Consider the following 26,252-nt stretch of genomic DNA (forward strand, 5'->3'; position numbering starts at 1 on the left):
TTAAACAGTGCCAGCACTATCTTCTGTGCTGGTCAATACTTCAGTTGCCGTTGGACAGCGACGGAGGAACACACCTTGGCTGAAGCTCTCCATGATAGCTAAGTTCTTTTCTGTTTTGTTTGGTTTGCTGTTTTGCCTTTCTTTTGTGCTAGGGCTCCCTGATAGGGACCTGTCAGTGGCCCAGGAACGCGTGCGGGCTCGCACTTATCAGAGCGATCGGTCCGCAGAGTAGGCAGGGCCCCCTCCCGGGTTAGGGGACTATAGGGAGAGAATTCCCCATAGTTTTATGTTTTTCTTTGCACAGTTGTGCCTTTTGTTTGTGTTTTTGTGGTTGCACGTCCGGAGGACGCAACAGATTGATCAGGCCTTACCTACTCAGGGAGATTCTGTGCGGTTAATATGAATCCCCTTGAGGTTTTGTCGCAGCAGCTCGGCACGCTGGCTGCTGAGGTCACTGAGATTAAACAGCGACAACTTGCGCTACAGGTTCCCAGCAAGGAACCAAAAATTGAGCTACCTGACCGTTTTTCTGGTGATAGGCAGAAATTCGGACCCTTTCGAGAGGCCTGTAAGCTCTATTTCAGACTGTGTCCTAGCTCTTCAGGGGACGACGCCCAGAGGGTGGGCATTGTAATGTCCAGACTGCAGGGGGCGCCACAGGCATGGGCGCTTTCATTACCCCCGACGTCTGAGGCTCTGACCTCAGTGTATAATTTTTTTGCTGCTTTGGGTCTTATTTATGACGACCCCGATAAGATAGCGGTGGCTGAGGGAAATATCAGACGTTTGCGACAGAAAGATTCCACTGTTGAAGATTATTGTGCTAAGTTTCGACGTTGGGCAGCAGAAACTCAGTGGAATGACTCCGCTTTAAAGAGCCAGTTCCATTGCGGTCTGTCCAATGAGATCAAGGACGTACTGGTAGGACATCCAGTACCCCGCAGTCTAGATGAGGCCATGTCTCTGGCTATCAAAGCTGGGAGACGGATTAGGGAGAGGCATCAGGAACTCTCCATAGATTCGGGCTTCTTATCTGCGGATGTGGAGGACCCCATGCAGTTGGGGTCACTGACTGCCAGGGTTAGGAATGGGAACAAAGTACAGTGCAAAGGTCGATTCCTGTAACCGCATTGGTCGCATGGCTCAGTGTTGTCTCCGTCAGAATGGCCAGCCAGAACTTGATGGCCTGGAGATTAGTGAGAGGGCCCCTCTAGGCCATCAGATTGCTTGGGTATCCTCTTCCAGGCTGGTACTTCCCGCTGAAATTCGTTGTGGCAGTGTTGACAGTCCCATACGAGTCTTTCTGGATTGTGGAGCTAGTATTAATTTAATACATCAGGAGACTGTCAAATGTTCAGGCTTAGAGATGAGTGCTTTGGATTTTCCCATCCCTGTGTCCGCCATTGATGCTGCTCCACTATCTCAGAGAAGTCTGAGTTTTTGTGTACCTAATGTCCATTTAACCCCTTCATGACATGGCCTATTTTGGGCTTAAGGACGCAACAATTTTTGGCGGATTTTCTTCTCCGTTTATCAAAAGTCATAACTTTTTTATTTTTCCGTTGACGTGGCCGTATGAGGGCTTCAATTCTGCCATAGATTTTTTATTTTTTTTTACAGCGGTACTCATGCAGCATAAATGAGACATTCCATTTTTTCTGCGGACCGGTACGGTTACATTGATACCAAAATTCTTACATTTTTTTTAGGTTTTCCCACTTTTCTGCAATAAAAACCCTTTTTCTGGGTAATCTTTTTTTTTTTTTCTAAATTGCTGCATTCAAAGTCCTGTAACTTTTTTATTTTTTGATGTACGGCACTTTATGAGGGCTTATTTTTTGCGAGACGAGCTGTAGATTTTATTGGTACCATTTTGGGGTACATACGGCTTTTTTGATCACTTTTATTGCGTTTTTAGTGAGGCAAAATGCTAAAAATTAGCATCTTGCCTCAGTTTTTTAGCGTTTTTTTTGCATTTTTTTCCGTGCACAGTCAAAAGCATGTGTAACTTATTGTATGCGTCGTTACGGACGCGACAATACCAAATATGTAGGGTTTTATTTTTTTTTACCTGTTTTTATGCTAATCTGAGAAAAAGCATTAAAAAATTGTTTTTTTAACTCTTTTTTTACATTTTTTTAAATTCTTTTTTTAATCTTTGTTTTTTTTACACTATTTGAGTCCCTCTGAGGGACTTTAACCACTGCCCTGATGATCGCTGGTATAAGGCATGGCCTTATCGCTTGTACAGCGATTATAGGCATAGGCAATACAGGACGCCGGTGTCTGGCGTCCTGTTGCCATGGTGACAGGCCGGGCTCTCGCGATGACATCGCGAGTTCCGGCCGGAGACACAGAGGCAGCGCGATCCCTCTGTGAACTCTTTCCCTGCCGCGATCTACTTAGATCGCGGCAGGGGAGGGGTTAACAGCGGGGGGCGCATCTCCGATGCCCCCCCGCTGTTGCAGCGGGATGCCGGCTGTGACTGACAGCCGGCTCCTGCTGCGAGAGAGCGCGGGATCTTATGTGATCCCGCGCTATCTCCAGGACGTAAGTTTACGTCCTGTTGCGGGAAGTACCAGGCTGCCAGGACGTAAACTTACGCCCTGCAGCGGGAAGGGGTTAAGGATTGGGCTGTTCCCCATGGAATGCATAACACTATATCTCATGGAATCCCTCGCTACGCAAGTAGTCTTGGGGTTGCCCTGGCTGCGCTTACACAACCCAGTAGTGGACTGGGAAAAGGGGGACATTGTTAAATGGAGCCCGGGTTGTCTGTCCGGTTGCATTTCTGCTGATATAGCCTCCATTCAGGCAGAGGTGTTGCCTGAATTTATAGCTGACTTCTCTGATGTGTTTTCTCAAGAGGGGGCAGACAAATTACCACCACACAGAAAGGGGGATTGTGCCATTGAACTTCTCCCTGACTGCAAGTTCCCCAAGAGTCGTATGTTCACCAAGAGTCGCATGTTCAACATCGGCCCCTGAGAGACTGGCGCTCAAAGATTATATCCAGGACAGCTTGAGAAGGAATCATATACGGCCATCTAATTCCCCACTAGCAGCTGGTTTCCTTTTTGTAAAGAAAAAAGATGGCGGATTACGTCCCTGTGTTGACTTTAGGGAATTGAACAAAATCACAAAACGCAATCCATACCCCCTCCCCCTTATTCCGGATCTGTTTTCGCAGTTGAATGGCTCCAACTGTTTTTCCAAACTAGACTTGCACGGGGCATATAATTTAATCTGGATTAAGGAGGGGGACGAGTGGAAGACTGCGTTTAATACCCCAGAGGGAAATTTTGAGAGTCTGGTGATGCCTTTTGGTCTCACTAATGCCCCTGCGGTATTCCAGTCCTTGATCAATGAGGTTCTCTCTCAGTTTGTGGGCAGATTTGTACTAGTGTACTTGGATGATATTTTGATCTGCTCTCTGGATTTTGAGTTCCATGTTTCTCATGTTCGCCAGGTCCTCCAAGCTTTGCGTGAGAATTGTTTGTTCACCAAAAGAGAAAAGTTTGCTGTACAAGAGATCACATTTTTGGGGCATATAATTACAAACGAAGGGTTCAAGATCGATCCTGAGAAGGTCTGGTGCAGGATTGGGTCCTACCAGAAAATGTGAAAGCCTTACAAAGGTTCTTGGGGTTTGCCAAATATTACCGTAGATTCATTAGGAATTTTTCGGGGAAAGTTAAACCTCTTACTGATATGACTAAGAAGGGGTGCTTTCCTACTAAATGGTTGACGGAAGCTATGCAGTCATTTCAGAGATTGAAGAGGTGTTTTGCTACTTCTCCGATTCTGGTGCAGCCAGATTCTTCCAGGCCCTTTATTGTTGAGGTTGATGCCTCAGAGGTGGGGGTTGGAGCAGTTCTATCTCAGGGAACGGAGACACTGCAAGATCTCCACCCGTGTGCATTCTTCTCCCGAAAATTTTCGTCTTCAGAGCGAAATTATGACATTGGGGACAGGGAATTGCTGGCGATTAAATGGGCATTCGAGGAGTGGCGTCATTTTCTAGAGGGGGCGCGACACAAAGTAACGGTTTTCACGGATCACAAAAACCTCATATATCTGGAATCTGCCAAGAGACTTAATTCCAGACAGGCACGCTGGTCGCTTTTCTTTTCCCGTTTCAATTTTTTAGTTACATATCGTCCAGGCTGGAAGAATGTGAAGGCCGATGCTCTTTCCAGAAGTTTTGGTGGTGGTGTCGGCAGTGTCATTAGAGTTAGAGGAGCAAGTCCGTAAAGCACAAAATTTGGCCCCGTCAAAGCTTCCGGCTGGGAAGCTTTTTGTTCCTGTTCATCTAAGGTTACAGGTGCTGGCCGAGATTCACCTTCCGATGGCAACACTGTTGTGTGGGTGGTAGTGGACCGGTTTAGTAAAATGTGCCATTTTGTGGCACTCCCCAGTTTACCTAATGCCAAGACGTTGGCGAGTTTGTTCATTTGCCATATCGTTAGACTACATGGTTTGCCAGAGAATATAGTCTCTGATCACGGCGTACAATTTGTTTCTAGCTTTTGGCGAATAGTCTGCTCTCGTTTGGGTGTGCAGCTTTCGTTTTCCTCGGCATACCATCCTGAGACCAATGGGCAGACTGAGAGGTGTAATCAGAACCTGGAGCAGTATGTTGTTATGCCTCGGAAAATCAGGAGGACTGGTCAAAGTTCTTGCCACTAGCCGAGTTTGCTCTAAACAATAGACCACTGGAGGCTACGGGGACTTCCCCGTTCTTCTGTAACTACAGATATTTCACCCATGTTTTGGCCCCCTTTCCAAGAGGGTTTCGGAGGTACCAGGAGCAAATGAGTTTTGTTCCGATATGGAGGCCGGGTGGGCGGAGATCCAGAAAAATTTACAGCGATCCGTTCAGCGCAGCAAGCGAGTTGCAGACAGTCACTGCTCTGAGGGGGCAGGATTCTGTGTTGGAGACTTGGTGTGGTTGTCTACCAGAAATATAAAACTCAAACAACCATCCGCTAAACTGGGCCCGCGATTTATTGGTCCGTTTAAAATAATTGAGAAGATTAACGCGGTGGCCTTCCGGTTAGAAATTTCCAGCACGATGAAGATTAACAATGTGTTCCATAAATCTCTGCTCAAAAGATTAATCGATTCTGGGAATGACTCACCACCCCCGGCTCCTGCGCTAGTGGATGGGGAGGAGCAGTTTGTAATAAGTCGCATTCTGGACTCCTGTCGAGTCAGGAATTCCCTGCAGTACTTGGTGCACTGGCGCGGGTATGGCCCAGAAGAGAGGTCATGGGTTCCTGCAGCGGATGTTTATGCAGATCGGCTGGTAAAAAATTTTCACAGATCAAACCCTGGTCGTCCTGGTCCTAAGGGTCCTGGGGCCCCTTTCTTTTGTACTAGGGCTCCCTAATAGGGACCTGTCAGTGGCCCAGGCACGCGTGCGGGCTCACACTTGTCAGAGCGATCGGTCCACCGAGTAGGCAGGGCCCCCTCCCGGGTTAGGGGACTATAGGGAGAGAATTCCCCATAGTTTTATGTTTTTCTTTGCACAGTTGTGCCTTTTGTTTTTGTGGTTGCACGTCCGTAGGACGCAACAGTTTCTGTATCTCCGCTACCAGTTCTGATTCCAGCCAGTCAACAAATTACACACCTGTTCAGACGTACAGGTACCATGCCTTGGCTCACAGCAGATTCATCTGCCACACAACTGGGAATGTCTGTGCATAAATTGGCTTGGAGACCTCACAGCAAATGCGGCATCCGACTTGCAGGGGGTTAAGTGTGAAAAATAGGGTTCTCCAAGGGTGAATCCACATCTGCCTGTCTGAGAGTATAAGGGAATCCTAGGAGAAAACACCATGCCTTCTGGGAGGAAGCTAAAGCTTAGATTTCATTGGACCTTCCAACACGACAATAATCCCAAGCATACCTCAAAGCCCTCCAAGGTGTGGTTTCAGAAGAAGTCCTGGAAGTTTCTGGAGTTGTAACAGTTGCCTGACTTGAACTTTATGAAAAATCTTTGGTGGGATTTGAAGAAGGTGGTTGCAGCATACAAACCCAAGAATATTAGTGAACTGGAGGCCGTTGCCCATGAGAAATTAGCTAAGATTCCTCAGGAAAGCTGTCAGAAGCTGGTGTCTGACTATGCATCATGTTTGCAGCAGGTCATAAAAAAAGGTGCTCTACTAAGTACTAAAGACACTTATCATCAAGGGGTTGAAAATTTTTGAAGCTGCAGTAGTCATTAAAAGTGGTATTTTTTGTTGAATTTGGAGAAACCACATGTTATATTAGTTGTGTTGAGCTATTTAAATTGCTAGTTTATTTGCTTTTTTTGCAGACAGCTGAAAGTCTGAAAATCTGGTAAATCTAATTTGCAATGGGGGTTGAATAATTTTGACTGCAACTGTATAACCTATTGTCGGGTTTGGTATTAGTGTATCTTGACACCACCTGAAGATAGGGGTGTGACAGGGATTGGATGCAGGAACGCCCCTGTCACACCCCTACTTCCCGATTGTCTACCTTAATGTAGGTCCTAGGAGCGTGTGCATTTCATGTTGCCTGGGCTGGAGGGTGAGGCTAAAATTGTGGCTGAGCTGGAGGGTTAGGCGTACGGATTCCGATTGCTGGGGAACATGCTGTGCTGCCCAACTGCTCCGGTCATTAAAGTACGGGGTCCCCGCCGCTCTGCACCACTCACCGCTCCTGTCCACCCACTGCTTGAATTTGGCAAACTGCTCCGGTGCTACCACTGCGGCCCCCCACTGCTCTGCACCGCTTACCGCTCCTGCTGCATCACAAAACTGCTCGGTTTATAGCAGCTTCCCCCCTTCCCCCGTATTCTGTGCTCATTCTGCGTCCCCCCCCCCTGACGGCCTCACGGGCAGCGCTGACATATGTCAAACAGGTCCGGTGATTTCAGTGGGCCCTCCCACTGCCCTGCATCGCTCACCGCTCCTTAACGATCAGAAAGTGCTCGGCTAATAACACTTTGGCCCCACCTGCCATTGTGCTGCGCTCATCCCTCCTGCACGGGCAGCATCTATAGTATTGAAAAGTCCACACTGCCGCGGACGCCGCTGCCCACACAATCTGTCAGGGCCAGGTCAGGGAGACTGCCGCTCCTGCACGCCGGACGCCGCTGCCTACAGGACCTGTGAAGGGTAGGATTGGGAGACAGCTGGACAGCCAATCAGGAACAGGGGGCGGCAACCCCCTGTCAAACACTTAGTTTCTTGACTCCACCACAACTTCTGGTGGCGTCAAGATACACTAATACAGTGGGGCTTACCTTCTTTGTGGCTACAGTTCTAACTACATATTGAGTTTTCAAGTATTTCCTGTCTCCTTTTACCATCTAGGCTAGCATTAACATAGAACTATTCACTACCATTCTTCATTGTGTAAACCTTATTATTCTATCTATTACTGTATAATCACTTAAATGTGATGTGTATAATTGCAACGTGTTTAACTGTTCATTGTTCTTCTGTGAAAATTCTAAATAAAGTTTAAAGAAATAAGGGGTTAAACAACATGCTTATTTTAACGACTGCCCATACACCTTTTGACGGTGGCCATTAATGGGCTTCATTCTGATGCATATGCCTTTTCACAGTGCTACATCAGAAGCCTGCCAGAGTCTCCCTTGCCAGGGAAGCTGTTTAACCCTATACATGCCACAGTCAATGCGACTGCTCCCTCTGTCACCCATCGGACCCCCACAATATGATCCTGGGGTCCTGATAGGCTGCTAGGCCATCTTCATGTCTCTGGGTGCCTTATAAGGCTCAGTCTCTGGCTAAGCTTCTTAGGCTTTATAATAGATTGCTATACTGAAGTACAGTAGTGTATTATAAGAACAACGAAAAGAGGTGAAATTCAAGTCTCCTAGTAGGACAAAAGTAAAAATAAAAAAAGTGAAAAACATGGTAAAAAAAATAAAGTCAAAACCCAACCTTTGCCCCCTAAGGCCGAAGTCAAACGAGCGTGGTTCTAGCGCTGCTACAGCAAGAGCGAGAGCAGCACTTCTATAGGAACCGATAGGTTGCTATGGAAGCGCTAAATGGACACTTTGTTGAAGCGCGGGATCTGAGCTTCTAACAAAGCTAGGACATGCGAGTGCCAACTCGCATGTCAGCTCCGTGGTGTGTGCTGTGCAGCCTGCTTTCTATAGACTCCCATGGGAGTCATGCAAGAAGGCTGCCCCCACCACAGATGTGTGACTGGGCTGCTCCGCACAGCTAGGGGCAGCCCCATTCATGCGCATAATCACTGCATGTCAGCAGCGTGGTTTACACGTTGCTTAGCAGCGTGTAAACCACACTTGCCTGACTGAGCCCTTAGCATGTAAAAAAACCCACAAACACAAAAAAGAAATACCACAAATTTTGTACCAATCCAGTCGTCTTGAGTCAAGTAAAAAAGTTAGAACATTATTTAACCTGCACTGTGCAAGCCGTGAAAAAATAAATATAAAAAAAGAGGAGAAGATCGCTAATTTTGCCTATTTGCCTTGCAAAAAACTGAATTAAAAGTGATTAGAGATGAGCGAATATACTCGTTTCGAGTAATTACTCGATCGAGCACCGCGATTTTCGGGGGGCGGCGTGGCGGAGCTGGGGATATCAGCAGGGAACAGGGGGGAGCCCTCTCTCTCTCCCTCTCCCCCCCACTCCCCGCTGCAACCCCCCACTCACCCACGGCGCCCCCCGAATCTTTTCACCCGAGTACGGAAGTACTCGAAAATCGCGGCGCTCAGGCCAAAAAGGGGCGTGGCCGAGTAGGTTCGCTCATCTCTAAAAGTGATCAAAAAGTTGTATGGATCAAAAAATGGTACCATTAAAAAGCACAATTCGTCGCACAAAAAAAAACCTCACGCAGCACCATTGACAAAATAATCAAAATGTTAGGGGTCTATGATGAACATGTTTTTTTTTACCGACTTACAGAATGAATTGAACATATTATTTCTACAGCACAGTGCACGCCATAAACAAACAAAGAACTTGTGTTAGAATTGTGGATTTTGTTTATCTTTCCACTAAAAAAAATGGAATAAAAAAATAACCAAAATGTTATATATATGCCCAAAAATGGGATAAATGAAAACTAGAGCTGATCCTGCAAAAAACAAGCCGTCATAGAGCAATGTCAATGGAGAAATAAAACTCACATGGCTCTTGGAATGTGGCAACATAAAAAAAAGTGTTTTAGTATACAAAAATAGAAAAACATGAAAAATCACCAGAATTGTGCTGACCCAAAAAATGTTATCACATTATTTATTTTGCATGTCAAATGCTGTAAAATGAAATCCAAAAAACAATGGAGGAACATTTTTTTAAAACCGCCTTTGTCTCGTGTTCCTGCCTATTTCTATCTAGGGCAAAGTAGGTGATCCCAAAGTTCCAGTGTGGGACAGTCCTTATTGGGATGATCGCCCCGCTTATGGGAAGGGCTCCCTTTCCTGTTGTTTAGTTATCTTGTTAGTGAAGATACTCACAAGATAATAAGGACCCTTGACGGGGTTTGTGTGCTTAGGTATTTTGGCCAAAATATTAACTAATACCTCATACTTATTGATATTCCCATCTGCCTAGTGGTGTTAGAACATCAGTAAGTATTTGGCCGTCTGGTGTGGTGTAGAGTCTAATGCCTCTTTTCTCCCTTTGTTGCTTTCCCTTTTGGTTCATGTTTGGTGTGAATGGTGTTAAGTAATGTAGAATTATCATAAGTAGTTGAGGTAACCTGTTATAATACATGTTAGTACTACTTTTATCATATATTTAATATTTACGACTACAAGAAATGCTTCCTAGCTGCTCTTGCTCGTAATTCCTTGGAAACAAAGCTTGAAATGTAGTAAGTACGGCAGAAAGACTTCATCAAGTTTGAGAATGCAATCATCCCTTACTTTCCATTGGCATTCCATGGCGATGGTACTCGTGGCCCTTTAGATGAATTCTGAAAAGCAAACAGTTACATTGTTAGTTTATTGCATACTTCGCTATGCTATATATTTCAAACGACGTGTAGAGTAAAATTGGTAAGCTTTTCCTTTACCTGGTGAAATGAAACAATACAATGACACACCTAGATATGCAAAAATGTAAAAAGTGAGTAAATAAAAGTCTACATTACATGAACTCTTAGATAGGTTGTTGAAAGATACAAATTTATTCCCTATCCCAGCAGTCAGACCTCCACATGAATTGAGCAGCATGGAGGCACGCTACTGCACCATTCATCTCTATCGGACTGCTGAAAAGAAGCTAAGTTTGGCACTTAGCTACCTCCTAAGGGCTTATGTCCACAGCCTTATGCGTAAAATTCCGCGGGTCTCCCATGGCATTTTACACTTTATAGCCCACATGCTCTGCTGGCAGAGACCATGTATGGGCTGAGTATGGCACTGCACAATTTTTAAACTTCCTGCTCTGTACAATGTATTGCATATGGACAGCATATCATACGCAGCCCATAGAAGGGCTGAGTATCACATGCAGAGAAAAAGAGCATGCTGCAATTTATTTCTCTTGCGTATCGATTGACTTTCATTGCCTCCATTCACCGCGTATCATGCATGTGTGCATCGAAGTCATCAGTCCATTCTCCTGCTCAATGCAGGATTCACTAAATGATCCCAGACTGATATTTGTCCAGCCTCTGTTTGAAGACTTCCATTGAAGGAGAACTCACTACCTCTCGTGGCAACCTGTTCCACTCATTGATCACCCTCACCGTCAGAATGTTTTTCTAATATATAATCTGTGTCTCCTCCCTTTTAGTTTCATCTAATTGATTCTAGTCTTTCATTGTGCAAATGAGAATAGGGCGGATTCCTCTGCACTGTGACAGCCCTTCAGATATTTGTAGACAGCTATTAAGTTTCATCTCATCCTCCTTTTTTGCAAACTAAACATTCCCAGATCTTTTAAGCGTTCCTCTCTGAACTTGCTCCAGTTTGTCAATGTCTTTTTTGAAGTGGGGTGCCCAGAACTGGACATAGTGTTCCAGATGAGGTCTGACTAAGGAAGAGTAGAGGGGGATAATTACCTCACGTGATCTAGACTCTATGCTTCTCTTAATACATCCCAGAATTGTGTTTACCTTTTTGTTACTGCATCATATTGTTGATTCATGTTCAGTCTATGGTCTATTAGTATACCAAAGTCTTTTACACATGTACACATGCTTAGCTCAATTTTTCCCATTCTGTATGTGCGTTTTTTATTTTTCTTGCCCAGATGTAGGACTTCTCCTTGTTAAATACCATTGTTAATCACCGCCCGCTGTTCAAGCTAGTCCAGATGTTTTTGAATCCTCTCTCTCTCTCTTCTGCAGTGTTAGCTATCCCTCTTAGCTTTGAATTGTCGGCAAACCTGATCAGTTTCACCTCAATTCCCCTCTCTAGATCATTTATAAAAATGTTGAACAACACTGGGCCCCCGGGCAGAACCTTATGGTACCCCACTTCTAAGCAGGTGACTGGTGGAGTGGGCTCCTTCTGTCATTCAACGGCACCCCACAATGCGATCATAGGGTGCTGAGCATGCCAGCCTCCAGAAGGACTTATTGCTGATCAGTCAAAGGTACATTATAGTGCATAAGTACATAAGTAGTGCAGTGTAGTTTAGCAGCGATCGAATGATCACATCTTCAAGTCCCTTAATGGGGCAAAAAAAGAGTGTGTAAAATAATAGAAAAAATATGTATTACATATCAATACGTTTTTAATGACTCATACTATAAATACATTATATTCGTTATCCCACACAGTAAACTGTGTAAACTTTTTTTATAAATGCAAAAAATTCATATTTTGCATTCATCTGCCTCCAAAAACACCAAACTAAAAGTGATCAAAAAGTCTCATGTACTCCAAAATGGTAAAAAAGGAAACTACAGCTCATCTCACAAAAACAAAGCCACCCACAGCTCATTTGGTGAAAAAAATAAAATGTTGTTGAAGTTGGCAATGTAAATACAATTATTTTTTTGTATAAAAAGTCTTCTATTGTGCCAAAGTAATAAAAAAGAAATTAGAAAAATTTGGTATTTCTATTATTTATATCACATGGTAAGCACAATTTAAAAAAAATGACGAAATTGCTGTTTTTTGTCTGTCTCACAAAAATATGCAAAAAAAACTGATCAAAAAGTCACAACTACCCCAAAATGGTACTAATGAAAACTATAATTCATCCCGCAAAAATCAATACTTCACATAACTCCATTAGTGAAAAATGTTGTAAAATGCTATGGATCTTGGAATGTGGCAATACAAATACAATTTATTTTTAAAGTGTTTTTATTGTAGAAAAATAGTAATACATGAAAAAGTATATAAATTTGGTATTGCAGGATAAAGGTAACATTTTATTTATACCATATGGTGAACCCTGTTCGAAAAAACCTAATTTTAAAAAATGGCGGCAATTCGGTTTTTTTCCAACCTCTCCAAATTTTTTTTTATAAAAGTTAAGCAATACATTAAATGTACCCCAAAGTGACAACTCGTCCCACAAAAAATAGGGCCTCATATGAAAATGTTATGGCTCTTGGTACGTAATGATGGAAAAAAACTGCCTGATCAGTAAGGTGCAAAATAGGCCAGTCAGTAAGGGGTTAAAGGACCGTGCTCCCATTACCTGTAGTAATATGGGTTTCCAGGAGCATGCTTCCACAGGTATGGGATGATTGATCTGACTGGGTGTGAAGTTCTCCAGCCAGCTAATCACCATCAGTCTTGTACACAAAAATACCAGCTCCTCTTGCTAGAGGGTGTTTGTCATTTATCCATTGTCCCTTTTCCATGTGCCGTGCATGCTGCTAGTTTGAGATGCTTTCTCCACCTTCCATGAAGATGGTCTTCCTTCCCTTTATCAGGTGCAGCTGATAGACATTTGATGTACTGTATGTTGTCAGGTGGGTGACATCTGACAATGTTCCCTTCATGTCAGATTGGTGTCTGAGTCTCTTTCCCTTTCTTGGTGTGTGGACACTTGAGCTAGCTCCTGTTTTATCTATGCAAGCATGGGATTCTGAGTGGGGTTTCCTTCAGTCTGTGAGATGAGTGGACTTTATGTGTGAACAATGACTTGTTCTGTGTATGTATGAAGGTGTGGCTACACATGGTGTGCACTATGACTTGTTCTGTGTAGTGTTCCCTTTATGTTGCAGTCATTTGGTGTGAACAGGGGTGTGGTCTGTGTATGTCTCTAGGTGTTGGCTACACTAGGTGTGAACTGTCCCTTTTTAGTGTGTGATGTATTTCCCTTGTTTGGTGTTCCTGCCTGTTACCATCTAGGGAAAGACAGTGGCTCCTAGGTACCAGCCTGGGGTTGTTCCTATTGTAGGAACCCTTGTATGCAGGGTTCCTTTTTTGTTGTTTTAGTTGTCTTGTTAGAGTAGGGACTCACAAGACAAGGAGGACCCTTGACGTGGGCTTGCGAGCTTATGTATTCTGGCAAAAATACAAATCAATACCTCAACAGATGGAATTCATATTTCCATCTGTTTGAGTTGTAGTACTTTTGGTAAGTATTTTGGCATCTGTTGTCTTTGTGGCTGTTTGTATGCACGTTCAGTTTGTTTTGGTGTTCAAGTGCATATTCTTCCCTCCAACCCTAATTTGGGTTGTGTGTATGCAATTCTGAACTCCCTGTTTTTTTCTTTCCACCCCTTTATTCACATTGCGTTCTTGTAGGTCGTTGTTCGCACAGACATAACAATGATATATTATTCAAATAGTTTTTCTATTGTAAACATTTTTTGTTTAAGTGTTTTCGTAAAGGTAGCTCTAAATACAATAAACAATAAACATTGCATTTTCCCATTGCTCGATAAAACAGTGTGATGTTTCTGTCATTTGGGGAATAGCCTGTCCAGCAAATGTTCGCCCACAACCAGACTATGTGCTGGCTAATTTGGTCAGTCCTAGGGACTGCAGATGTTCATCCTTTAACCCCTTTTTTTAAGGCTAGTTTCACACGAGCGTTTAATCGCTGCGATTTTGTCGCGATAAAACGCTGGCTGAAAATCGCGGCCATCTGAAGCATTGGATTTCAAAGCATTTTTTCAGTTGGGCAATTTTCCAGTGTGTAAAATTGGCCGGCCAGAAAAAATAGCACATACAGAGCGCATTCCGGACGGTCGCTTTTAAGCTGGCCGGAAAAGATAGGTCTTGTCCTATCTTTTGCTGGAATATTATGGCAGTTCCCATAGACTCCTATGGGAGCCTATGAGAACTATTAGAAAAGGGAAGGGAGTTTAGCAGCGTCTCGCATTGGTAAAGTCCCTCCACTTCCCTTGCCGGTAGCTCCCATAGGCTGGGGATGGATGAGAGGGAGTTTAGCACGACAAACTCTGCTAAGCTCCCGCCCCTCCCCTTGCTGGCAGCCGACAAGGAGCGGAGAGGGGAGGGAAGTGGGAGGAAATTTAGCAGAGCTGATCTCCCTACCCCGGGCTGACAATATTCTGGGCTGCGGCGTATGCACGCCACACCCAGCCGTCTGAATGGGCGAGAAATCGGGAGATGCAGCTCTGACTTGGTCACGACTGCCTCTCGTTCATCGCAGCGCCCATGTGAAAAAACCCTTAGGATGTGCCCTTTGCTGCTATGATCCCAATGTTGCATGCCTAGAGTAGCTGCTGATTAAGCAAACAGGCAACATTAATGGAGTCAAGTATAGCCCAATTTACACACACTGATTATCGTTCGAATGAACGAACGAATAAACGAATTAACCACTTTTTTGCATAGAAATGTTCAGCATTTAAATGTATAGATAATCGTTTCAAATTATCTCCATTTCCCTCATTAGCTAAACTAAACACTGTATATGCTATATGCTCAGTTGGGCGTGTAGGATGAGGAATCTCTGGCTGGCAGGGTTTTAATTAGGCCTCCTTCCCACGAGCGTGACGGGCTCCGCAGCGTAATATTCCGCTGTGAAGCCCGTCACGGCGCCCCCCAGAGCCCCTATACTTACCTGCGGGAGATAGCGTGAAATCGCTTCCCCGCCCACCACCGCCGCGTCACCGCTCGTCACCGCTCGTCACCGCCCACCGCTCTCGCGTCACCAGCCGTGTCACGTGACGCGGCCGGACCGCGTCATTTGGCGTCATATGACGCTCGGCGGTGGGCGGGAAAGCGTTTTTTCACGCTATCTCCCGCTGGTTACAGCGGGAGATAGCGTGAATGGACGGCTTCCATTGACTGCAATGGAAGCCGTCAGTGCGTACAGCCCGTCCTCACCCGCAGAAAATAGAGCATGCTGCGGGTGAGGACGGGAGAAATCGCGGTGCGTAATTCCGCGGTGGAATTACGCATCGTGAGCATTGTGCTATTAGGTTCAATAGAACCTAATAGCTGCGTGCAACGCAGCGGATTTTCGCCGCGAATTACGCGGCGGAAATCCGTTCGTGGGAAGGAGGCCTTAGTGTGAAGATAAGCCATTGTTTTCTGCTACGTGAGTAAACAAGCAGTCATTGTGTTTTGAAGGCAAACAATCACCCCTTCCCCTTAAGTTGTTCAGTCTTTCAAAGACTGAAGGAATTCTATTTAACTGAGGCGAAAAGCAAACAAATTAACGACCGTTTTTATGCACGCTGAAACTCAGCGATAAACAACTAATCAACAAATAGTGCACGATGGCTTTGCATTTACACGTAACGATTATTGTGCAAATTTGGAAGATTGAACGACTTTGGAGCAATAATTGTTGCATGTAAATGGGCCTTAAGCCTGAGATCAGAATCGGGAAGTCAGGGACACAGCAGGGTCAAATACTAGGAAATCTATAAGAATCAAGACAGCAGGCAACAGGTAGTCAGACAGCCCCGAGGTCAGAATGCAGGTTCACAGCAATGCAGGTAATCAGATCAGAGGGGAATAAAGAGAATCAGGATAGATAGTCAGGTCAAATAAATATACAGATCAGAACAGGTATACAAGAATTCAGAATCAGAACAAGTTCAGCTAAATAGATTAGTGTAGAAAACACAATAGGAGAACTTCATAATTACGGACAGGGTATGAAGAGCTGAGCAGGTACAGAGTGTTTGCACACTCATTAGCTACTAGAGAGACACGCTGGTGTGCTGGCAGAGCCTGATTGACAAGTGAGAAAAACCATTAAAACAGCTCCATATTAAAGTAATACACACAGGAACAATACACGGAATGCTGAAGTCTCTAGTGCTAGCGTTATAATGAAAGTGAGGGTGCCCGACAGAGGGCTCCTAGGTACGTCACAACCAGATACAACAGGTTCTTCCTCTTTTCAGCAGCTCATTTGTCAACTTTGCTATATAGAATAGGAAAGTCCTCTCATTATCATTAGAAGGTTGGGGATTTAATAACTGCTGAAATGAACTGCTGGGGACTTATATAAGGCAGGTTGGTAACATTATGCACACAGATAAGGCTCTGCGTGCATCTCCCCAGTCACTCCTTGGTCTCGGGGAATGGGGACTGTTCTCAGTCCCTGGTCACTGTAATATAATCTGACATTTTTGCTTATATCCACTGCCATAAAGAGACGGTACAGGAAAGAGGTGTGCATCTCCAATATGGCTCTCCCCTGTAAAGTTTTTAAAAATAAAAAAAATGGTTACAATTTTTTTTGTTAAAGCTCACATTGTGGCAGATTTACTATTAATAATTTGACAGTTTTCTGGAACAAATTACATTAAAAAACTGTAATATACTTTGCACCACGCTTATAATGCTTTCGGACACTTCTTTTCAACATATCTGACAAAGGAGCATGGCTTCATGGGAAAGAAAGGGGTTAAATGTGTCAAACTATGGTAAAAATTGCAATATTATGTCATGAAAAACAGTTTTGTTAGGCAACCTACTTGGTGTTGTGTGCCGGCTGCATTCAGGAAGTGGAGCTGAGGTGGTATCGCAACGTCAGCCCCGGCCCACGTGATCACACTTTTTAGAGGATGCTCTCTGTCATTTGGTGCTTGGTGCCAATGAGTGCCTTTTTCCAGTCACTGTTGAAGTTTCCTTAGCATTCGTCTATCGGGAATCCCTCAGTGTTTTATGTCACTGCAGAAGTTATCTTAGGTGTTGTCTGCCAGCAATCCCTCAGTGTTTAAGGTTCTTTTCTTCTCTTCTATGCTACAATATCTCCTGTGATGTATGGACTGATTGGCTGGCTAGGTAAACCACCTCCATGTTGACCAATCGGCCATAGTGGAAATGTATCTATTCTAGTTCCACCTTTACATGGGTGCTGGTTATTTTCCTGCATGGAGGGTCCTGTGTGGCAGCGGTCACCTGCAGCTACATACCAGTGGTGATATTTTTACTGTGGGGTTTATTCACCTTTGCCTTGTCTTGTTATATATATATATATATATATATATATATATATATATATATATAGTACAAGGGCAGGATGGCCTGCAGAGGGCTACAGACAGGAATCCTAGAACCCAAGATAGGGTTAACATCTGTGGGTGTGGCAGAAACAAAAGTTAAAAGTGTCAGTCCTGTCACATTCAAGGGGAATGCTGACTGCCAGTCAGAGAGACGGTGAGAGACTCCGCATCAGGACTGTGAGCCTGAGGTCCAGTGTGGACCAGTCCGGACTGTCACACATCTGACAGAGGAAGGCGTCCTGTAGATACCCCGGGCAGGGTTAGTGATGGTGACCCAGTGTGTTTGTGAACTCTAGATTATGGACTTTGTCTTACTGCTGCTTGCTGTACGTGTGTTGTGATGTTGAAATAAATGCTGGCAGGCGCCAGATTTATAATAAAATGAAGTCTCCTGAGACATTTCTACACGTGTGGTGGCCATTTTCCGGTTCGAAAGGTAGGCGATCCAGATGCGAGTGAAGCCCCCTGCTGCTATATATATATATATATAATTTCCATCTACTATATATTTTTTCCTATCCTCCAACTAGGGACAGGCTAGGTCCACTAGGTTTGAGACAAGGGGCCGTTCCTATTGGGACGATCACTCTACTTTTAGGTTGGGCTCACCAAGCCGAATTTGGTTAGGAAGAGTGTTCCCACTCCTATATTGGTGTTTCCTATGTGTTGGTGTCTTAATTCATGTATAGTTGGTCCACTGCAGACATTAATCACATCAAGGTTTGACGTATTGGTGACATCTGTGAGGATCTCTGTACTTGCACTGAACATGAACGTAACATTACTTTCTGCTTGTGCTGAATGTCATTCCCCCACCATTGTGATACAGTAGTTTGCTTGTCACCTAATTTTGCCTGATAAGTGGATTATCATCTGTTTTAAACATCTCTACTTTTCCATAGACATTGCCATAAAAATTTGAATATTATTCAACTCCTACCTTAAAATAATCGATGAGAGCTTTAGAATATTTCACTGCATGATCCCTTTTGAGGCGAAACATTCTCCAGTAGAGAAGAGCCAGACAGCGGTAACTATGAACAAACAAAATATATAAATATGCCAGTACAATCCATATAGCATATCGCACCCAACATGCAAATACTGTATTTTGTTTTGAAAAATGTGATGGATGAGGTTGCACCAGCAGCAACATAATTTATAACATCTATGTCAGTAGAATAGTTATAGACTATAAAGATAGATAGTAAAATATAATGGAGTTTCACCCTCCTCTCCCTTTCACATGAAGGGCAGATGTTCTGAAAAAACAAGCAGAATTGTTTATATTGGAAGCACTTAAAGTGGTTGTACCAAAACAGACTTTTATCACCTATCTAGATCACCCTCGATAACCCCACCAATCCCAAGAACAGGGGTTCAATGTCTACCCTAACCCTCTGCAGTGAGCTTGCAGTGGAATAGTGGTTGCACATGCGCAGTGCTGCTCCATTCATCTTCAATCGGACTGCTGGAGATAGCGGAGCACTTTTATTCAGTATTTCCATAAGCTCAGTTGAAATGAATGGAAGCGCACATGGGCAACCACCACTTCATTCAATCTCCACATCACTGTGCATTGGTGGAATAAGTCCGCAGTGATGAGAAGAGAGAGAAGGAACCCCAATTCTCAGCATCAGTGGGGGTTTCAACAGTGAAATACCCACTGATCAGATTTCTAGAATCTATGCTATGGATAGGTGATAAAAGTCTATTTTAGTGCAACACTTTTAAAGAGATCATGTCACCAGGTTCAGGCTGTCCGACCAAGAGGCAGCACGAACCTGGGACAGGCCCATACACTTGGATGGAAATAGGGCTAGGAACTACAGGCCAGTTAGTTGACATCTGTAGTAAACTAATGGAAACTCTCCTGAAAAAAAGGGATCATATTAAACTAATCTTGCTGATTTCTCCAGGTCACAAAAATGGTGGATGAAGGTAGTGCCATGGAAATCAGCTATCTGAATTTAAGAATACAGTTCCACAAAAGGAGCTCATAGATGAGTTATTGAAAATTGGACTTAATTCTTTGACAGCCCAATGCTTTCACAGTTGGTTAAAAGACAGATATCAATGTTATTGTTAGTGAAGTGTAGGCTGAACAGGATAATGTTACAAGTGGTGACTACAAGGGTCTGTAATGGGTCCTATTATATTGTTTCTGAGGATGACACAAAAGTTTGCAATACTGTTGATACTCCTGCTGGTGTCTTAATCATGGAACATAATTTAGCCCTGGTGGATAAATGATCAAAGCAATGGAAACTGCAGTTCAATGTTCCCAATTGTAAAATTATTCACTTAGGGAGAAGCAAAAAAGGATTTAAGAAGAGAATGATTTAGGAGTTCTGATTTCTGGCAGCTGCAAAATGAGTCCACAGTGCAGTAAGGCAGCAGGGAAAGCAAGGGGGATGCTCAGCTGCATAGCTAAGGGTATAACCAGTAGAAAGAGGGAGATTGTGATCCTGCTGTATAGAGCTCTGATGAGACCACATCTGTAATACTGTGTTCAGTTCTGGAGAACTCATCTACAGAAAGACATTCATAAAATAGAATGAGTCCAAAGATGGACTACAAAAATGTTGGAAGATCTCAAGAATAAAACTTGTCACGAAAGACTTAAACGATAATCGTTCAGATTCTTGCTGGATCACAGCAACCTGAACAATAATCCTTCAGTGTAAATGCTGCAGCGACTGAAAGACGAACGATAATTCGTTTGATGTTGAGTTTCTGCGGACATAAAAATCAGACGATTGGCCGGTGTAAGCAGACAGTTGTTAATCTATGAACAACTGCCTATTTACTGTTATTGGAGGTGGGGGGCCGCACCGATCTCCAGTCCACTCAACCTCCATTTACTGAGCGAACCCCACTCCTGTGTGAAAGTACAGGAGCAATTATCGCTGGGACAACTGTTGAGTGCTCAAGTTCCGACAGTCATCCCGTGTGAAAGGACCCTAAATCTCTTTGGCCTGGAGGTAAAAAGGAAAGGAGGGTCATGATTGAAATCTTTAAATGTGTTAAAGGAGGTGGCCAAGCAGCCGAGCTGACCGGCCGCATGTGAGGAGAGCTCCTCCGCTTACCGGCAATCCCGTTATCCTGCGGACATCCTGAGGGTCCCCCGACCCAGATCAACACCACCGGAGGGAGAGAGGAGTGGACCGAACCCCCGACGACGCTCCCGGACGGCTACAGCAGAGGTACCATCAGCGGTTCGAGCGGAGACCCGCGACCGCCGCCACACTGTGAGAGGCGCTGGCTGCCGGCGAGGACGCCGAGCCCGACACAGCGCCACATAGAGTGAGAGAAGAGGAGACTAAACCCCCGGTGGAGCTCCCGCAGCGCTGAAATAGAAGGCGCCGCCGGCAGAAAAAAGCCCGCAAGATCGCGGCCGTGGCGGCCATCTTGCGGGTGGCACCAATAAGCATACAGGCCCCAAAGCACAACATAACGCTGCTCTCAGGCCCGGCACAGCGCCACACAGAGTGAGAGGAAAGGAGACTAAATCCCCGGTGGAGCTCCCGTGGCGCTGAAATCGAAGGCGCCGCCGGCGAAAAAAGCCCGCGAAATCGCGGCCGCGGCGGCCATCTTGCGATTGGCATCAGCAAGCATACAGGTCCCAAAGCACAACATAACGCTGCTCCCAGGCCCAGCATAGAGCCGCTGAAGTGAAGAGGGAGAGGGCAGAGTCACCAACGGAACACCGGAGGCACAGATAGCTGGGAGAACGACACCGCTAGACAGGCGCCGTGACCGCCATTTTATAGACGTCGCCAGCCAACAATGTGGAGAGAAGGTAATCAGAGGGGACATAGAGAAAGACCCCCACCCACCCACAAGAGGATTAAACACCATACAACCCAGAGAACTAGGGGGAAAGGAGAAGGGGAAACCCCAGAGCTGAATGCTGGTCGGCGCGAAGACCACACACAGAAGCTAAAATAGCGAGGCGCCTGAGGCACAGAGCCATAGAGAAAAGTACTACAAGACACGTGGAAAGGGCATAACAGAACTGCGGTAACTGTAGACTCCCCGCAGGGAACTCAACTCTTATAGTGAAAGACCAAACAACTGCAACATGGGCCCCACTAGACAAAGCTCATCCGTAGACAAACTTAAAGCCTTCGCAAGAGGAGAAACCCAGAAAGAGCCCAGCCCTGAACGCACTGCGCCCACCGCGGCGGGAGCTACAGCGACAAAGAACAACAACCCAGATCCAACTGAGGGTACTGTACAAACGCTGCAACAACTGTCTGAACAGCTTCTATCCGCAATACAAACATCCACGGCCACGCTCACCAGCAAAATTGACGAAGTAAAAATGGATGTAAGCCTACTAAGACAAGACCTTCAAAACCTAATAGAACGGGTTGCAAACACAGAAAACAGAATCTCCACCCTAGATGATACCGTCACTCCAATGTCAGATGCAATATGAGATCTCACGCAGAAAGCCGAGTATTGGAGACAAAAAGCGGATGATCTTGAAAACCGTTCACGAAGAAATAATTTGCGCATAGTAGGACTACCAGAACGGGCTGAAGGGCAAAGGCCTGAAGAATTTATAGAACGTTGGCTCCGTAAACTCTTTCCTAATGCTGGACTATCACAAGTTTTTGTAATTGAACGAGCCCACCGAGTGCCCATGAAGCCACCAATACCAGGAGCCCCACCCAGACCCCTACTAGCAAAGTTGCTCAACTCCCGCGATAGGGACATAATCCTACAAGCTGCCAGAAAGGGAGGACCCCTGCGATATGACAACACTAATGTGTCCATTTTTCCGGATTTCTCGGCAGACCTTCAAAAACAGCGAGCAACATTCTTCGGGGTCAAGAAGCAACTAAGAGACCTGCAGCTCCCGTACTCTATGGTGTATCCGGCACGTCTGCAAGTGATAGACGGAGCTCGCACCCGCTTCTTCTCCTCACCAACTGAAGCAGGAAATTGGCTGAACACCAGACGACGACCAGAAGGGCTGTAATATATACATAACCACTTCTCTTCCTCCCTCTAGGTGTCGAGACCCCTGCATAAAGGTTTACAGGTCCCAACTGCACATTAGAGACTATCCTCCCAATACGCCACAAGTATACCTTAGCCAAAGGCACAGAACTGAGACTTTCTTTAACTGTGGCAGATACGTGGTCTACTTCTCTCGGGAGAAGGCGACAAACTCTCTTCTTCTATGATGCCAACAGAGAGGGAGACATGAACATGGTGATGGATCCCGCCATGGATAGATTTGGGGGTGGTGCTCAGAGGGAGGGAGACACGAATAAGACCCACCTGGCCTCTATTATCTCGGTGACGGGATGGCTAGATCTATGGCGAATATTTCACCCGCAACAAAAGGAATACACCTGCCATGCAGCCCACAATCACGCACTCAGCCGAATAGACTATATATTTGGGTCCCCTTCACTATTCCCTAAAATCGACTCAATAGAGTTCCTACCTTGAGGGGTCTCAGATCACTCGCCAATACGTATGATCCTTAAAAACCCAGGCCCAATTACAATCAAGAGACCAAGGGTACACCCATTCTCGCTTTCGCTATTTGGACCTAATGACCGCATACCGGATCAGATCCAAATATACTATGTGGGAGGCATTTAAACCCTACCTCAGAGGCTGCTTAAGATCCTCAATTTCATTTGTTAAAAGAGCCACAGCAAGGGAGGGCGAACTTTTAGCAGAACAATGCCAACAATTAGAAAGAGAATTTGTAGCGGACCCTACAGATACTAAAAGAGACAAATGGCTCCAGATAGGCAGAGACTACTTACTATATCTGAAAGAGAAAGCCCAGAGGAACCTTTTCTTTACCCGACAATCCTTCTTTGAACAGGGAAACCAATCCAGCAAATTACTTGCCTATATGGCGCGACAGGAGACTGCCCCCCATCCATACTGAGAGTTAAAGGGGTTGTCCCGCGGCAGCAAGTGGGGGTATACACTTCTGTATGGCCATATTAATGCACTTTGTAATGTACATTGTGCATTAATTATGAGCCATACAGAAGTTATCAAAAGTTTTATACTTACCTGCTACGTTGCTGGCGTCCTCGTCTCCATGGTGCCGACTAATTTTCGGCCTCCGATGGCCAAATTAGCCGCGCTTGCGCAGTCCGGGTCTTCTTCTTTTATGAATGGGATCGCTCGTGCAGGATGCCGGCTCCGTGTAGCTCCGCCCCGTCACGTGCCGATTCCAGCTAATCAGGAGGCTGGAATCGGCAATGGATCACACAGAAGAGCTGCGGTCCACGGAGGGAGCAGACCCCGGCGGCCATCTTCAGCAGGTGAGTATGAAGACGCCGGACCGCCGGGATTCAGGTAAGCACTCTCCGGTTTGTTTTTTTAACCCCTGCATCGGGGTTGTCTCGCGCCGAACGGGGGGGGGGGGGTGTTAAAAAAAAAAAAAAAACCCGTTTCGGCGCGGGACAACCCCTTTAAATCAGCTGAGGAAATAATGCTCACAGACCCGAAAGAAATCCTAGATAGATTTCAACAATTCTACGACGACTTATATCAATCGCGAGTCAATTACACACCTGCAGAGCTAGAGACCTATTTAACTGACATAATATTCCCAGAAATGCAAGATGACTACAAGTCCTTATTAGACTCTCCCATTACAATGGAAGAGATTGAAGAAGCAATAAATGAAATGGCAAAGAACAAAACTCCGGGCGTGGACGGACTACCAGTGGAAATCTACCAACACTACAAAAAAGAAATAGTTCCACACCTGTTCTCCCTATATGAATACACATTTGATAAGAGCCACCTCCCAGAGTCGATGCTGGAGGCCAACATAGTTCTCATTCTTAAACCGGACAAAAACCCAGAGGAATGCGGCTCGTATAGGCCTATTTCTCTATTAAACACGGACTATAAAATCCTTACTAAAATACTAGCCACCCGACTAAACCAAATCATAGGGAAAATTATACACTCCGACCAATCCGGTTTCATTCCGGGTAAATCAACATCGGACAACATCAGAAGAACACAGGTGATCACACAGGTGGGGTGGAGATGGAGATCAGACTGGGCCCTGGCCTCACTAGACGCAGCTAAGGCATTTGACTCCATCGAGTGGCTATATCTGATTGAAGTTCTATGGAAATTCGGGTTCGGAGACACATTCATAAAATGGATCTCTATTCTATACAAAGCCCCGACTGCTAGGGTAACGGTAAACGGCCTGGCCTCCGCCTCCTTTCCACTACACAGGGGGACCCGACAGGGGCGCCCAGTTTCCCCCCTTCTATTTGCAATTGCAATCCAACCCCTAGCCCTGAGAATCCGACAGCACACCTCATACAAAGGCGTCCAGATAGGGCCCAGAGAGGGCAGAACAGGCCTGTATGCAGACAACATAATATTATATATGTCGGACCCTAGAAACACCCTGCCGCTTGCCATATCTCTGATAGATAAATTTGGAAATTTCTCAGGCCTATGCATCAACTGGCAAAAGTCCGCCTTTATGCCCCTACCACCAGAGGGATGGCGGATGGGAGACGTATTCTGTAAACTACAAATCACCCCCAGATTTAAATATCTTGGAATACACATCACCAGAGACCATAACCAGAGCCTCGAGTTAAACATCACTCCGCTACTGACAACTCTGCAGCAAAAATTGAAAGGCTGGAGCTCTCTACCACTATCCGCAGGATAAACCTCATAAAAATGATAATACTCCCCAAATATCTATATTGCCTAGAGCACACAGAAACAACTATACCACAGAAATTCTTTAAAAAACTAACTCCTTAATAACATCATTCATATGGGGAAATTCTAGAGCCAAGCTACGCTTAGATACCCTACAGCGCCCTAAAGAGATGGCGGGAATGGTGTTACCAGATTTTAAACTATATTACTTGGCGGGACAGGTTAGGTATCTCCGCTATTGGTTATCGAGCGCGCCTCTCCCTAACTCCGAGCACCATCGGATGTGTTTCCTCATGGAAACATCGCTTTGGATCCTCCTGGAAAAACCAGGATTAATGACTAAACAAATGCTACCCATCCACAGACTAGCAGTGAACGTGTGGCAGACATGCAAATCACTAACTGGACAGAAGAACACCCCTCTGGAGACTCCCCTATGGGACAGCAGAGCATTACCACACTTGATGAATCTGCTGGGCAAACAATTCTGCATAAATTCAGGAGTTACCACACTAGAGCATGTATACGTAGACCAAACGCTGGCCTCCTTTGAACAATTGCAACAACTGTACCAGATTCCAAGAGCGGGATTCTTTAGATATCTGCAGCTCCGACACGCACTGACCGCACAGTTCCCAGGACCTAGACAAACATTCTCCCAATATCCATTAATAGGCATATTGCGAACTCAAGGACCTAAAGGCCTGATATCGGTACTGTACACCCATCTACTGCAAGCTAAAATTCCAGACACACCAATGACAGTAATGCAGAGATTGAGAGAACTTATTCCCACCCTCACTAATGAGGATTGGGAAACAGCAATGTCCATATACACCACAGTATCACCGGCGGCAAACAACAAACTAACACAACTATATATTTTACACCAGTGCTACCTAACACCGATCAGACTCCATAAAATGAATCGGATAACCTAATGCAAACTTTAACCACCTAATATGGAACTGTGCAGACATTCAAGCATACTGGAGAGAGATCATAGAGTTCCTAACACAAATACTGGGAATACCAGTACCACATGACCCCGCAGTGTGCCTGTTAGGTGTCCTGGACGAAGAACAATGGCAGTACCATGACAAGATATTTCTTACTAAAGTATTATTTTATGCCCGGAAAGCAATAGCCCTGCGCTGGATGGACAGACGCCCCCC

General features: G+C 45.1%; 1 protein-coding gene across 1 annotated transcript in view; it reads right to left on the reverse strand.

The window, feature by feature from the left end:
* Positions 1 to 26,252, reverse strand: part of AFF3 (ALF transcription elongation factor 3) — a 335,141-nt gene that overhangs the window by 6,566 nt on the left and 302,323 nt on the right. The window contains exons 16-17 of the mRNA XM_066577159.1: positions 18,326 to 18,419; positions 9,902 to 9,951 (exon numbers count right to left, since the gene is read on the reverse strand). Of these exons, the coding sequence (XP_066433256.1) occupies positions 9,902 to 9,951; positions 18,326 to 18,419 (144 nt within the window). The remainder of the gene's footprint in view (positions 1 to 9,901; positions 9,952 to 18,325; positions 18,420 to 26,252) is intronic.

The sequence above is a fragment of the Eleutherodactylus coqui genome, chromosome 1 (genome assembly GCF_035609145.1).
Source record: "Eleutherodactylus coqui strain aEleCoq1 chromosome 1, aEleCoq1.hap1, whole genome shotgun sequence".
NCBI lineage: Eukaryota > Metazoa > Chordata > Amphibia > Anura > Eleutherodactylidae > Eleutherodactylus > Eleutherodactylus coqui.